At 36.4% G+C, this 17,466-nt stretch overlaps 1 protein-coding gene across 2 annotated transcripts in view; it reads left to right on the top strand.

Moving 5' to 3' along the window:
- Positions 1-17,466, top strand: part of pb (homeobox proposcipedia) — a 117,870-nt gene that overhangs the window by 55,703 nt on the left and 44,701 nt on the right. Inside the window, exon 2 of one of the 2 annotated variants that reach the window (XM_023171177.2) lies at positions 68-133. The exons of the other annotated variant lie outside the window; for it this stretch is intronic. Within the exon in view, the coding sequence (XP_023026945.2) occupies positions 68-133 (66 nt within the window). The remainder of the gene's footprint in view (positions 1-67; positions 134-17,466) is intronic. 2 annotated transcript variants of the gene reach the window in all.

Genomic DNA, 17,466 nt, shown 5'->3' with positions numbered 1-17,466 from the left:
CAGTCAGGTCTCACCTCAACTCACAAAATTATTAAACTCACTCATGCAAATTTTTTTTTGATTGCAGATTCAGGATCGAGAAAAAGTAACAAAAAACTATCCTCACTGCTCTTTGGCAATGAAGACAATGATGGTGAGCATTAAATATTTTCTATAAGTGTAACTAATAAGATCCTGTATTTCATTCTGTTTAATTTTCTCGAGTTTGAAAAAAGTCACTATTACATAGAATTGAAGACATATATGGATTCGTGGAAATATTATTCAAACCAGAAAATTGTTTGTTAGAAATTGTTTGAGAAGCAATATTTAGGCGTCTTTGATTTTAATTCAGTTGTCGTTCCTGTTCAGATTCATTATTTGGGGAAACGATGACGATTTTCGTTGAAAATATTGAAAATAATTGTTTTTTCATTAATTGACTGACTGAATCAAGTGCACTGTTAAAAAAAATCCTACAATACTGATGACGGCGACAATTCAATTATTGCACTAATTGATAAGAAACCACCTTTTGTGAAATCTCACGTTCTATGCGGAATAATTTATTCTATTTCTATCCCAAAAAAATAAGGAATTTTTTATTTTGAGTATACTTTTGCGTTGTAATGAAATTTGACATACTTTGACATACTTCAACATACTTTTACAGTAGAATTTCACACCCCACCATAATCCTACAGTGAATCTTACACTTCTGCATAATTTTACACTGCAATTTTCAATTTTAAGGGTAATATTACCTACGGATAATCCATTGCAAATAGGAACGTATTCCGGGTTATTTTGAATAAAATTGTACCGTAATAGAATGCTGATTTTAATATTTTAGCTAGTATCATTATATTTGAGCGGTCATTCTGTCTTGTGGGCTTGATTATCGTCTTGACATGGAGTTATACAAACTAAACGATTTTTTTCGTTTATGTTCAATGAAAAATTGTGCGAAGTAGAACTTAAAAATGAATAGTGTCCAAATTAACACACCTCTTGTATCATGTCATATGTTTCTTTCTTCATCATAAATCATTGCTATTACCCAAAAAGGAAAATGAAAGATCATCAAAGAAACAGTTAGTTCGAAGATCTGAAAGAATTTATCTGATGTCATTTCATTGTGAAATAACCAGAAAAAAGTTAGGACGTCCAAAAGCAAATATGTTAAAAAATATTCAGTTATTTTTGTTTATCATTTTTTTACTTTCTATTTTACGATAAAAGTAATAGAAAAAAAGTTATGAACAATTTAATTTGCTACAAATTATATATAACATTTTCTGTAGGGTTGCTAATTCACGAGATACCGCGAAAACTTTTGCACCCCTTTTTCCAAGATGGCGGCTGCGGGACAAGAGTTGTGCCCCCATAACCTTGACTTTATCTCTATTCTCAACCCCATTCGAAAATGTTATTGCATCCTTTGACGCTAAGCCGAAAAAAATAAAATTTTTCCATAGCACCAACATTCAGTTGAACTCCATTATTTGCCATGTTAATGTCCGCGAAATCTGTTCCCAGTAGTCAATTATGTTCTATATTTGGTTTTCAATTATGGTTTCCACGCTACAGCACACTTCGATTATAACATATTAATCACGACAAACATTACAAATACAAAGATGGGTGGGTAGTTATTGAAACTTCTTGAATACATGCGATGAATGATGTGAAGAACGGACCTTTCTCTAATCACGTGAAAGTTTACTTGGGAGTGTATGTGGAAATGAGAAATTATCTTTTGTGTTATTGAGACAGTGATGAATTCAGAAGTGAGTTCAGTTAGAAAAAAAGAAATACATGTTCATTTATGCCAATGTAATTGAAATAATATCAGTATTGAGTCCAGTTATGTACATGCAGGTATAGTATTTCCAATACCAATTGGAACAGCACAGAGAAGTAATTCCCGCCTCGACATAGGCGTCGGCATATTATTTTTCAGTGATAGTTTTTTAGTTACTTATTCTTACAATCATTGCAATTGATCACCCCATAAAGAAGTTATCTCAACTGAATTTATCCACCATGGGTAATTATGAAAAACTTCGAAATTTAAGGTAACTGATTTCCGAGTCGAAAACATTAAAAAACAATGAAAACACAAATAATCACACCGAATTCTCGTCAAACATATATTTACAAAATAATATAGGCCAACAAAATTGCTAGAAAACTCAAAATTCTTCTTCGCTATATTCGGATGAGATGAAATCATCATCGGGTTGAATAACAATCGGATTTATGGAACTTTGCACATAATATTTGTTCTCTTCTTTTATAACGCGGGCCACATAGTTCTTCCACACATCACTATTACCTACTTTATTCACCACTCGCCTTATATTTTCAAGCACCACAGCATTCAAAGTCGGTGACTGATTACATTTCCGCAAGCTTTCTTTCATTGTGGCCCAAACCATTTCAATTGGATTGAACACACCATAGTATGGAGGCAAACGTAAGAGAATATGACCACGTGTTTCACACATCGAATCAATAATATACTCTTTTTAGAAATTACGTTGTTCGATGGAATCTTTTCGGGTATTTCCATGTCATGATTTCGCATGAAATCAACAATATCTGTTGTTTTGTGTTATTGTTTGGTATTGTAGTCAATAACCGAGAATGATACGAAGCGTTATCCATAACAATAACCGAGGGATATTTGGGAGAAGCTGCTCACTGAACCAGGTTTCGAATAAAGCCGCAGTCATATCTTCGTGATAATCAGCAGACGAATCTTTTATATTTTTGGCCGACAGAAGCAAAGCGTTAGGTACGAAACCACTTTCATTCCCGGCATGCAAAATTATAACAACGTTTTCCCCTTGAAGAAGGTGTGTTCAAAGCACAATACTTGGTTTCGTCTACCCAGCCATATTTGACAACATCATGGGTGTCAAATCAAGTTTCGTCGAGGTAGATTATATGTCTGCTGGATTCTCGGTAGCTTTTCATTCGCCTCAAATATTCTTGTCGGAGTTGAACAATGCATGTCAATTCCATTATGACCATCCGATTGTTCAATTTTTTATATTTGAAACCACAAGACAATAAGACACCTCGTAGAGTTTCTAAAGATTTGTAATTGTAATCGGGATAGTCGAGTAATTTATATCAAATCATTTCCAAGGTTGGTACTTCATTTTTTTTGGTATACACCATAAATTGTTCGCCGAATCACATCCCCTATGTCAACAATAGATTGAAAAGCGGACAAATTAATTTGCAGGTAGTGGTTCCACTAGTTAATTACCGAAAAATCAATTAGGATAATCATCATTTAACGAACAAAGTCCACATCAGACCAAAACACTTTAGGTATATAAACAGCTAACCCTTGTCTTTAGATTCAGTATCAATTTGCTTCTCCTGAAGATGCTAACCTTGTTAGCGAAACGCGCGTCGAGTGCAAAAATATCAGCTTGGTGTTTCTAGAAAACGTTTTCAAGAATCGGTTTGCTAAACCACTCACTACCTCACCTAACCCCACGAACACACGGCACTGATAAAGAAATATTTTGAAACGGACAAATGTCAGTATTCAGCCAGTCCAGCTAGCCGAGCCTTTATTCCGGTTCATCCATGACACAATGAATATTTTTCAAAATTTCCTTGACTTTTTTCTATGATAAATGGGCGTGGTCGTTTCTGAGACTATCTTACATGCCAGCATTTAAAACCTGTTAAAAACCTGTTTTTCCATTAATCAGCCGTCGCCCCCATACGAACGACAACTCTCAGAAGTTGAGAAACTTGTGCGAGCTAAGGAGTAACGAGGTCTTACCTTTCAACGTGTGATTCCTAACACAGACAGTCTAAAGTCTTCTCTACGTATTCTTCTTTGTTCATGGCTATGACCGTTTTGCCTTTATAACCTCGCGTGAAAACAATGTTATTTGCTGCCGATTTTTCTTTTATGAGTTTAACTGGTTTCAATTCCAGAATGAACCTATATTTCAAGGTTGAAGACGCTGCGTTGTTTAGTATTAACTTGGGAGCCATCAATAGCGACCGTTTTTGGTGAATTTATGAAAATTGAGAAAATCGGTCATCCTTATGTGGTACAATACTTTTATTTGAAAGGCCTCAGGCCAGCCACTATAAAAGCTGAATTGGATTCCACTCTGAGTGAGTCTGCTTCTATGTTTACAACAGTGAAGTATTGGGTAGCAGAGTTCAAACAAACTGCCAAAATGAGCATCGTAGTGGTCGATCAACTGAGATGATGAGATGAAAAATATTATTGAATGATTAAATACTCATTTGCCTATTTACTTTGTCATTCTCATCAGAATCCTTGCGAAAGCAAATCATTTATGTGTATTGTAGAGTAAAAGTGTAGCCTATTAGATATCAATAGACACCAGTTTTTCAGTTAGGAATTACTCTACTTCATCTTTTGAAGAAGTTAGCTTGGTTGATGAAACAGAAAGCTGATATCTTCTCTAGCTTCATCGCCAGATTAGAATAGTATTCAGTGAGTACAAGCCATTTGTCACTTCATCTTGACGGCAACCCCCACCCTAGTATCCCATACTTTATAAAAGTGGTCACCCGGTATAATCGTTTTCCAAGAGTTTGCCAGAGATTTATAAATATTTAACATTTTGGCCGTTTCCATTTATTATCACTCCGATTTGAAATTCGTTCCATCATCCCGCTCGTACTACCAATTGTGAAATTGGTGCGCTGAGGATTTCTCCCCTAATTGAAAAGTAAATTCTTTCATGGTTATCGGGCTCGCTGTCCAAGTGACTGATTGATGGGCTGAGGATGCGTCCACGATGCCCTACATGGCTTTTGTGTGTCTGCATTCATGTTAGATCAATGCCGCCACTATTCGTGATTCCAAGATGCTACTGTTTTGCTTTTCCACATTAGCCCGCTTTTTTAGGCGGAGAACGGAATGGTTTGAGATTGTGATTCGTTTTTGTCTCAGAGAATTGGGGAAAAGCGTTTGAGGAAATTCTCGCGTGAGGGGAAATCTCCTTCTGAAATCTCAGTGTAGCATCACTTCCAGTTTTGCATTCTATAGGGTTTTACAATATTTTACGACAACAAAACCTTATTTTTGTTCTCGGAAAATCTACTTTCTGGTTATTTCACTTCTTATTATTTGTTCATGGGGTACCAAAGGAGTGTTCTCGTTCAAGAAATATTGAAGGATGATGTTTATGCGGCTTTTCATTTACTTTTTCATACAAAGGCTTTTGCTATCTTTGAATTTAGATAAAAAGTTGCTAGAGATTTAGTGAACTTTAGTCCACACAGGACGCAATTCACGCACTAACAAATACTGTATATGAATGACTGGACCGGGGAAAACCATCCATAGGAGTCTTTTTAGATTTATCAAAGGAATTCGATGCCGTTGACCACGGCATACTTTTGGATACTCTGCATGACAATGGCATCATAGATGCAGCCTACAGTTTATTCAGAAGTTATTTCAGTAACAGAAAACAAAAAGAGAAAATTGGAAACATAACAAGCACCTTGAGGTACGTGCGGAGTACCTCAAGGGACGGTACTAGGGCCTGTGTTATTTACAATATATATGCATAACCTCTTTCTACAGGAAAAAGTTGGGCAAATACATAGTTTTGCTGAATTGTGAATATAAATGTTAATTTAATTTTAAATTTCAGAAGTTTTCAGGTGTTTATTGTATTCAGTGACTCTTTTTGTCCTTATTCATTTTATTGTTCAATCTACACAAAAACTGTGGAACATAAATGTTAATTTTGATATCTGGATCCTAATATTTCTTACCCATATTGTTTTCAATGATCATAATTGTTCTATTTTATTATTGTTCTGTAATTTACCCACATACAGGCTTTCACCCTCAGTTGAAGTATGTATTTATTCATCAAGGTACATTCTACTCCATATACTCCATTTTATATTCATGTGTTATAATTTACTGATGAATATTTTTTTGCGCTGGTCAGGGGATAGGGCCTGACTAGCGCACACTACATTCTGTCTCTTTCAAAGTGGTTTCCTTCAGATATACGAGTGATAAACTTATGCCAACGTTTTCTCCAAATCAGTTCTGATATGCACTTTTTGGTACGTTCTTGAGCTTTCACAGCGATTCGATTCTAATCTCACCATCGTCGCAAAACGCCATGATTCTCTTCAATCTTGAGAATAAAAAGTCGCAAGGGGCTAAATCTGGTGGATACGATGGCTGAGGTATGATTTCGGTGTTGTTTTTGTCCAAAAATTTCGAACAAGCAATGGCGAGTTAGCAGGTGCATTATAGTGATGCAAAACCTGTGAATTGTTTTTCCACAATACCAGACCTTTTCTTCGTATTGCTTATCACAAGCGACGCATAACTTCAAAATAATCCTTTCTATTCACCGTACGACCATGTGGCTTGAACTACGCCACGGTAATCGAAACGAACAGTGAGCAGAACCTTGACATATGATTGAACGTGGCGTGCTTTTTTTTATTTTGGCTCTCCTGGGATCTTCCATTGGGACGATTGGACTTTATTTTCGATGCCGTAACCATATTCCTATGATTCATCACCAGTAATGACCCTTTTGAGCAAATCTGAATCACCGTTGACAACAATTTCTGAGCAATGCTTATGCAATGATTGTTTTCGTCAAAATTATACAATTTTGAAATGAACTTCGCTGATACACGCTTCATGCTTGAAATTTCCAAAAAAATTGCATGGCGTGGGCTAACCAATATGCCGACATCCTCAGCAACTTCTCTTATAGTGATTCGATGATTCTCTATTACAATTTTCTTCACGTTTCCAACATTTTCTTCGGTTAATGATGTGCTGGGGCGTCCGGGCGAGCGTCGTCTTTTACATCTTTTTGACCTCATATAAAAAGCTTGTATAGTTCAACTAAACGATATAGTGCAACTTACCTTTCAACAACAGCTTCCTTTCAATAAGAGTTAGGGAGTTAACTAATTTCGTTATTCAATAATTATTTCTGATTTTATATATAGAATCGATTGCTTTAAAAACACTTTACTTACTTTCTTCGAAAGCTTCTAATAATTTCTCTTCCATATTCTCTGTGTCACTATCACTGTCGTCATTCAAATCAATAATGAATCTAATTCACCATTATTATGGAAGTGTCTAATCTCCATATAGTCTAATCTCCATATTCAATTGGATTTACTTTTTAATCCTTTTCTGTCAGTCTTCTTCGGTAATATCAGATACTTCTTCTTCAATAAGCTTTATTACCTTCTTATCAAATTTTGTTTGCAGGCATGTTAGGCGTACACATTTTCGAACCATCAGTCCACCCTCTCGTAACTGTGTCGTGAGTGTCATACCAAGTTTCGTCCAAATAGAAAATTTGCCGTTATTCTTGTCTATATTTAGTTATTTGTTCTAAGTATATGTTACTCAATTCAACTATTCTTCTGCTTTCCGTGATTGCTTGACGTTCATTTATCATTTCAAATCTGAATCCTAGTTTCTTTATCCAATTCTGAAGAGTTTTGTCACAGCAGCTCACGTTATGGCCAGTAGTATCCGATTTCTTCCTTACGATTTCAGTTGTAGGAATCTCATTACTTTTGTAACAGTCGTATATTGTTTTATTCAATGACTATTAGATGAATATCTAAAGGTTTTGGTAATCCTATATCACAGTGCGTCTTGCGTTCATACGTTTTGTTTTTGACTATTTTACGTACAGTTAAGAAAGTTATTTCAGTCAAATATGATGTTGCTTGTAATAGTTTATTTCCCTCGAAACCAAACTTGAGATGTAGATTATTATATACATTGAAACATACTCTCTGTGTTTCAATATTCAAATGCATCCGAATCTTATTCACTGCTATCTCTTTCTCGCATTGTTCATCATCGGTATTGGAATCACCACACTGGAAAAGTCTGTGTTGTTATCACACTCGTTATTACTAATAGTACTTATCCAAGAACGCCATATTTTAAACAGATAACAAAAATTTTAAGTAATTATAACTGCACCAATATCGAATTTCAACACTCCAATCGCGATCAGATCCTGAACTGAACACGACGGCGATAACCTTCCCCGATTCCTATTCGTCACCGTAAATGCCGCTACCATCAAATGTGCACTATATCGTTTACTTCGACTATAACATTTGTTCGATAACGAATGTAATTACCATATGTGGGCAGGATATTAAATATTTGAAAAGGGAGAGACAATTCGGGAATCAATATTTTACGACAACAAAACCTTATTTTTGTTCTCGGAAAATCTACTTGCTTTCTGGTTATTTCACTTCTTATTATTTGTTCATGGGGTACCAAGGGAGTTTTCTCGTCCAAGGAATATTGAAGGATGATGTTTATGCGGCTTTTCATTCACTTTTTCATTTCACAAACATCTAGCGGTTCACGTGTCTTGCTTCTCGCCGTTTTTCATTCACACACTGTCATGCACCTCCGTGCGTGCGTATAAGGCCGGTGTCACTAATAATAATAATAATACCTGAACCCAAATTCAATGATAGGTGAAAACCAAACACCACTTGTGAAAATTTTTCTGACTCAGAGTACAATCATCACCCACTGTCAACATTTCAAGTGTTTTCGAGCACTAAATTTCATTCAGATTTCAGCCAGAAAATGGCCGAAAACGCAAAACACTTTTAACATTTATACCTCTCACCAACAAACTAAAAACACTAAACAGCTGAGACTGTGAACATATGCTCGAGACGGGTGTAAAAATTCTTATCGAATGTAATTACCCTGCGAAATTTGAATATCCCTATTATTTTTTTAAAAGACCTTATATATGTTTCAGTAAACTTATGTAATTGCAACTATATATATTTGGGAATTTGACTTTTCACTGATCCCGTGCTGGATAACGAAGGTGAAAGGTAAGACCTCGTTAATACTTATCTAGGACAAGTTTCGACTTCTGAGGCTTACTCGGCTGAGGCTAATAAAAATATAGTCCTATATACTGTTGTGTGTCAGGCTTTCATTAAGTTTGTGAAGTCATACATTACGAGTATTCAATGAAAGTGAACGAATATTTTTGAACAGTTTTGAACAGTGGATGTTATCTGTTAGATGTATAAATATACATTCACAATCAGATACTGAAAAACAGAAGGAACTTATCGTCAGATTATGGGCACACCCCTGAAATCATCTATGCCCATAACTTAATTAAAAACGAAATCGTTATCACGGATTCTGTTCATTTAATAGAGAATACAGAAATCTCGGGGTGATATCTAAAAGGCAATTTGGGAGTTGTTAGCAGTGGTTAGTGGAGTGGTGCGAGTAACAATGTCGACGACAGCGCGCTGTCGGGGATTTATGGTACTTACTCCGGGTATAACTCCGGGCTCCGGAGCTGCTAACCGTCCGAAAGGCAGCGCGTGCCTGTATCCGGCCTGTGACACTCGACAATATGTAATACCTGCTCTCCGAATTCTCGGATTATCCAGATTTCCCTCATATTTGTTTTACGATTCTCTATATATTTATGGCCGCTACGCAACATTTCACTTTAAGAGAGTTTTCCTAACGTTCCGACCTGTTGATTCTTGTTTTATACTCACACGAGCCTCAACATTTTGAACTGTATTTTTTCATTTCTAACACATTCGAGAAGGTCACCACAATTTTATCTTGTTATTTTTTACGATTGTATGCTGTTTATTTTTTTCTGTTCTTTTCTTCTCAATCGACGGGATCTTTCAAATAGACTAGTAAACCAATACAAACTATTTTGGAGGAGGAACGAATTAATTACAGCAGAAAATTGTAGATAATGAAGAGTAAGAAATTTTAGGTTTTCTTCACACTGTAATATCTCGGTAAATACGTATTCAATTCAATCGAAATGAGTGCCATTTTGATCAGTGCACTTCTGCCAACGTAACACGTGTCGAATAATTCTGTCAGCATGAAAATTGAGGGCTCTGGATTCGAAGAAGTTGATGAAGGCTGTTTTTGCCAGGTGCTGATTGGCGATAGTTCTACCGCTGAGAAAGTTATCGAAATGCTTGAGAAGATGGTAGTCGGTTGGCGAGAGGTTTAGTATGGTGGTTGAGGCAGAACTTCGATGCTGAATTTGTTCAATTTCCAGACGATGATTTGTGGAACATGCGGACAGGCATTTTCGTGGAGCTGACTGAATAGGACCTCTTCTGTTGACCATTACCAGCTGCTGCTGACACATTTTTTGGAACATTTCGTCGATTGCTTCACGATATGACTCTGCTGACCACCCTACAGTATCCACGGTTTTTTTGATGGTTTTTGCCTTTGGGAAGTCCCTTTTTCAGCCATTGTTCTGAACGTCTCCTGATGTCGTAGAAAATCCACTTTCAATACGTTTGAAATAATCAAAAACCATAGGTAGGTCGACCACTTCGGGGCTTATCTTCGACGCTAAAATCTCCGTTACGAGATTTTAGCTTCGACATATCGGGAGAGACGTGTTCATCGAATACATGTTTCAATTTCATTTTATCTTGCTTGAACAATACAATAATTTTGCAATTGTCGCGTGACCATGGTTTAGGTAACTATTACAGATAGATGGCATCAATGTCCTCATGTCGGCACATGGAATTATTTTCAGGAATTTTCTGTTGACCATCGCAGGTTACATCATCGAATATGAATATGGAATTTCGTTTAGCCGCCTCCGGACTCATAATTTCTTCATTGTTTTGAAACGAGAAATAATCGACTCCTTTGGTTTTTTCCATTATCTCTCGAAGCAGCTGATACTTGGGTTGATAAAGTGACTTAGAGTACACATAGACATTTTCAAATTTGGCTCCATTCGGATGAAATAATATCGATAATGCTATGTTGGTTTTTCCACACCATTATGGGCCACATATGATAGCGCGAAATGAATTGGGCAACAACTTGCCGTGTTTATTTCGATACTTGCACCATCATATCACGAGTTAGGTATCGCCAATACGCTAATTGATAAGTTTCCATGCGAATTACACTTACCTGGACATCAGTATTGCGGTCCTGATAATAACTACTTCTTGCACAAGGTTATCCTAGCATCAATCCATTAGACTCGGCTTGTAAACGACATGGCATATTCATAAGATACGTCTCTTGAAGCTGGACATCGAGCTGATGAAGCTCTCGAAGAAAAGGCGTGGCAACGAGTGAAATCCAAAGACGCAACACTTGGCGAAAAGGCGAGCTGTCATTGCCAAATGCCTGGTTGATTTTTTGGGCTGTTTCGACAACACTTTGGTTGAGTTCGTAGAGTGAAAAGAGGCAGAAAATTCAAATTTGGAAATGAATAGAGTAGAAAATCATCAACAATCCACATATACCATGATACCGTAGAATAAATATTTATTGAGATATGAAGCCTGACAAAATTATGATCTAATGCAACTGAATAACTAATATAGTTAACTGACACTAAAATAGCTATGAATGAATTTTTTTTTAAATATATAAATCATAGTTGAGTTCCTTGATGTCGATAGCCACAAGACCATGGTGTATTCTTTTCTGATGTGAAAAATGTGGATGACAATTTCATCACCTGAAAATATGGAAGGGGCGCTCTAAATCTTTTCCTAGATCACTTGAACGTTGAACACCACAGCATCAAGTCCACCATGAAGACTAAACAGGACCAGCAGATAGCATTCCTATATGTACTCATCGATCATACTGACTCACAAAGTGTACCGAAAACCCACGCATACGGATAGATATTTGCAAGCACTATCAAACGACTATTCAAGTTATTTCTACTGTAACTGAACGGGCTTGAAGAATATGTGAACCAGAGCATCTAGAGGGAAAACTTGAACGTCTTCAAGTAACCTTGAAATTGAATGGATACAGTGTAACCGAGATCAACAAGGTTATGAAACTGAGTTCCACGGTTCAAAACTGGGAGAAGGCTCAGATAATTGCACGTGCTTATCTACCATATATCCTTAGGGTCACAGACGAAATAGGAAAACACAACATTGAAATGGTTCCGCAACTCACCAAGAAAATACAACAAAGTCTCAGGTCGGCTGAAGACAAAAGAGACCCAGTATTAATAGCAGGGGAACATCGCATACCATGCACTTGTGGGAAGGTATACATCGCTACCGCCAAAAGATCCATGGGAACAAGGCTAAAATAGTATGAAAAAACTGCAGGCTAGGCTAAACGGATAAGTCATCTGTGGCGGAACTCGCACTCAGTGAAGGAAACCACAGGATTATATTTGAAAACACGAAACTTATTGCTCCTATCCAGGGATAACATAGCTCATAGCTGACTTGTACGTAGGGCAATAGAGATTCACAAACACTGGGATAATTTCAACAGGAAAAAAGAAGCTCCGAACCTCAACAAAATATGGAGTCCCATTCTCAGAGAAGTTCAAGAATATAAAACAGCATGACAGCAGGTAGAAAAGGGTCGACAAATGTTGTTGATTTACCAAATCTAAGAACAGGTATCAACACACCAAACTACCTGACTCAACATAAACACGCTTCACACTATTCACCAATCCAGGCATTAGCACAGCTAACTACGTGAATCAATATAAAGTCATCGGAGATAACTCAAATTGTATTAATCTCTAGTGAAGTGGCGTTGAAAGCTTTTGACTTCTACCGAGCAACGCCTAAATTAATAGTGAATTGCCAAAACCGACTATCCCCGATAGGAAGACTCAGATTGTCTCTGATCTGGATTTCTGACCATACTGTCCTGAAAGATAATGAGGCTGCTGACTCTCTTGCAAAGGAGGGTGCTGCAAGCAGCTTCATCGGATCAGAACTTGTCATTGGCATCGCTTTATGCTTTGCCAAACAAAGATTGAACACCTGGATGGCAAGAAGATTTATGGACTTCTGATGAATAAACGCCTTGACTCACTCCAAGTCGTTTATTCACACTTCGCAGGTTGATACCAAACAGTTGTTGGACTACAGTAGGGATGAACTACGATGTCTAACAGGCATTCTTACAAGTTACTGTCATTCGAATCATCATATTGTCGCAACTCAGTACTCGCTTGGCTTATTACCGAGAGGATTTTATTCGCTGTTTCACCCATTCATCATTCATCCAAATAATGAAAGAACTCATTCAAAAACTCAATTAAATATTCATTGTAACGAAACAGGAAAAATATTTTCAGGAATAAATTGACAAATGTTAATTAAGAATACAATAAATCACCAAAAACTACAGTATGCTGCCACCCAGTAGGATCGAGGAAAAGATGTGTTGCATTGCCGGAACCTTTTCTGAAGGTCAATAGATACTGAATGAATTTCTCAATACTGACTGTTCATGATCTTGTCCTCCCTTAATATTTATGAAGATTTATACGCTGAAACTGCAACTTTGATCCAGTCACTGTACTAAGGTAGAATGCTCAGAATTGCAATCTGTGCCAAGTGTGCGTATTTGGAGATTGTTTTATATTTCTGTATCCTTTGATCGGATCAATTTCGATGTCTATAAACTTTGAATATTAAAAGATGAAATTCTGAATACTGAGTGTTTTTGTTTTAGAATATTGAAGTTGAGGTTGGAACATCTTTCAATTCATGTATTCGCTTAAATGAATTTGAATTATTCCATGATTATTTTCCATATTTGACACATCTCCCCTCCACGATGAAGCTGGCACCCAGCTTTCTTGGTGGTAACGAAAAACAAAAAAGGCAAATTGAAATTCAAATGAAACTTACAACTTAATAAAATATTTTGAATTATTTCTCGGCACCTCCACCACTTGTCGCAACTCAGAGATTCGGACTGCCGGAAGACAATGTGTGTCGCCTCTGTTTGTAAAATGATGTAACATCAGAGCAGCGGGGTTTATTTTGTCGAATGTGAATAGATGTGAGCCACAATAAACCCTTGCCCGTTGCGATGGAGAGTCGAACAAACCCACTCACTTTGGACCTAACCTAACCTAACCTAATAATCTCTAGAGAAGCTACCCACTCGTGACAACGAAACGACAGGGAGAAATTCTGAAAATCGACGGCCTTCAAACCCGAAAAAGAGTGACACTGAAAACATCGGCCGCGAAAGCCTCAATCATTGTTTCATTTTCACGATAGCTTCTTCAAAAAAATGAAATGTTTGATATTAACTTTCACCACGTCTTTACTGTATTATCATTTTAGAAAAATTCCCAAATTATCTTTATGGAATCATGCCAAGAAATGTAGCATCATTAGAGAGAGAAAGAGAGAGAGAGAGAGAGAGAGATAGTATGTGTTTGTTATCCAAGATACATAACCTTATTGACAAACACTGGTGTAAATAACTACATCCAGATAAATATACAATTACATAATTACATAAAAATAATACATATAAAGAATCATATCTAGGTAAAAGTACACATATATTATCACATATAAGCACCGTCAATTTCATATCGTTTCGTCATTAAAATATTCTGTCAGATTGTAATATTCTTTAGATGCCAGTCTTTCATGTTACTTTTTCCTAAACGTTTTAAGAGAATCCATCTTCTCTATATCTTTAGAAAGTTTATTATACATTTTGACACTGACATAAATTAATGAGTCTTTGATCAGGCGTGAATTTAGGGATGATAATGATAAATTCATTGTATTCCGTGCAGTGTGATTGTTATTTTCATATAAAGATTTAGTCTTGCAAATGAGACATGTAGCTTCTAAAACGTAGATTGAGGTTAGTGTCAGTATTCCGTGTTTCAGGAAAAGAGGTTTGTAGGAACTCAACCTATTTACTTGGCACAAATACCGCACCGCTCGCTTTTGTAGCAAAAATACACTATCAAAGAGTTCATTACTACACGAACCTCAGAACTGGATTGCGTATCTCAAGTTTGACTCACTGAGAGCAGAATAGACATTTTTTGCCGCAGTGTAACCTGACTCTTCAGCTGTAGATCTGAGGGCAAAACAGCCGGATGATAATTTTCCGTTTAGAATGTTAATATGATTTGTTAATTTCAAATTGGTATCTATATTAAGTCCCAAGAATTCTATATTGCTGTCAGATAATATAGAGTCAGCACCTAATTCTATTTCCGGAAGAAAACATTTAAATGTAAGAAATTTTGTTTTATTGAAATTTAAACATAGAAAATTTGCATCGCCCCACGACTTGATTTTTTGTAGGTCTCTTGTAACATTTTTTCGAAGCAAATTCACGTCTTCAGAGTGCCATAGAATGGTAGTGTCGTCGGCAAATAAAGTGAAGGAACCAGATTTATCATTAGTTTTGACGAATACCAAAATATCGAAACCATTAAAAATCATTCATGAATTGGTGAAGCTCCAATTTTGGCAGAAAAGTTCACATCTTATCTTTTATCTCACTCCAATGCGTCCAGGCCCTTAAACCATAATGGAGACTGCACTCCAAAATGAAACATTAACCTTCCTGTTCAACACTCCCGAATCCCCGTACACAGTGTATCACACACTAGCTGTCGGATTTTAACAGTGCGGTCAGATAAGGAGCACATAATAATGTAGAATGTGAAGTAAGGGTCCCCACAAGAACGGCCATCTAGATTGTAGATGCTAATAGAATGACCGCTGGCCAAGCACGACCCTCCGTGCTCGCCAACCGGAAGCAAAAACAAGCAAAATGGATATATTTCCTTTTTGTTCTGCATCCCGAACTTATATATAGCTGCTAGATTGTCCCTCTGATACGGTGGCTAATTCAGAACTGTGAATTGATTCGGACATTTTGTGGAAAAGTTCTGATTAACTGGTGCTCTCGGGCTTGCTGGTTTCCGGAAAAAAATCATCAAGTATTCCAAATTAAAAAAAAAACAAGTTTATTGAGTTAAAATATGTGCAATTCTGTAGTTTTCAAGCAAATTTATAATAAATTCATTGTAAACACGTTCCCAATACCAGAACAAAATACGGTCTTTCTACGCGCGTTTCGCTAACCAAGTTAACATCTTCAGGAGATCATTATGACTGAATTTTACTACTGTTAGTGTTTTCATATGCTAGTAGTACCTAACTATTACCTGCTATTGCTCCTACGCTAAACTACCAAATTTGTCTATGTTAGTGATTATCCCCTACATTTTTTCTCCAATATTCATCAAGTCTTCAATAATTATTTCCTAATTTGTCATCATTTCCACAATTACACTATTTATATAGTTACAACCGCTGGTAAGTCAACAAAGACATAATTATGGAAATTTGTCTGTAAAATATGTATGACAAGTATATTAACTGATTGACAACATGTGCGGAACATATCGCTTGGACAAAATCACCTCAATTTAGCACTTTTTTTGACCTCGTTATTGTTCGTTTAAATCTGCTCACAACTAAAGTAAAGTCATACGGTATTATTATAAATGAATTATTGAATATGACAATACCGGCACGAAATGATACTTCCTCTTTGTTCTAGCTGAATAAATATTGAAACTAGAACGAATTTCGTCGTCAGTTTTTTCATGAATTATTTCTTATTTCAACAAACGAATATTAAATGGGATGTTATTGACAGATTCATCAAAGGCTATCCGACATTTTTGTATTGGAGCAAGGTAGATCAATATTGTGGCCTCACCATTCATGATTCGGTTACCTTCTGTACAGTAGTTCGATTGATACTCCGTACACATTATTAAATTTCCTTGGACAATTTTAATGACCAAGACAAAAAAACAACAATCAATAAGAACATACTTGTATGTCATGAATGCAAGAGTGAGTAGGTGGGTAAGAAATCTAGATTTTACTTTGAAATAAAGTATATGATCATAATTCGCTTCAAATAAGCCAGACCCATTAGACACTCAAATTTGGTCTTCGGTTTCAAAAGTCTATCAATCCGGTAGTGAAAAATGAAATATTAGACTTGTTTACGGTGTGTTTGTCACAGAATTACTTCCAATTCAATGAAACTTTTTACTCATCCTGCAAAGGTCTCATAATGGAAAACTCAGTTATTCCTTTTCTGGCAGAGATTTTCATCGACGATTTGGAGAGAAGAATACAGAGTAACCCACTGGTAAGAAGTTTCGTGTATTGGTATAGATATGTGGATATCTTGGTATGTTCCACAGGAACGAACAGACAGTTGACTAACTTTATGAATTTCATCAATTCTCTTCACCCTTTCATCACATTGACAATAACAAAAGTTACACATACAGATATTATCATTCATAATTCGTCCACCCACCCATATCAGCACAAGGTAGCAGCTTTCAACAGTATGATCCACAGACTAATAAATGTGCCCTTGTCAGATGCGAATTTCAATAAAGAACTGAATATAATAAAGCAAATAGCCGTCAACAATGATTACGATAGCAGTCTAATACATTCCTTATTCCTTATTCGAAGAGGATAAAAGTTACAGAACCTTAACTTACTTAGGCCAACTCACTACAAATATTTCAGATTTTCAGCACAGCAAAGGTGTGAATATTGCTTTCA

Source organism: Leptinotarsa decemlineata, unplaced genomic scaffold (assembly GCF_025532065.1).
Source record: "Leptinotarsa decemlineata unplaced genomic scaffold, Ldec_3_MD MMD2_tig00026361_RagTag_RagTag, whole genome shotgun sequence".
NCBI lineage: Eukaryota > Metazoa > Arthropoda > Insecta > Coleoptera > Chrysomelidae > Leptinotarsa > Leptinotarsa decemlineata.
This window is presented reverse-complemented; position numbering and strand designations above follow the sequence as displayed.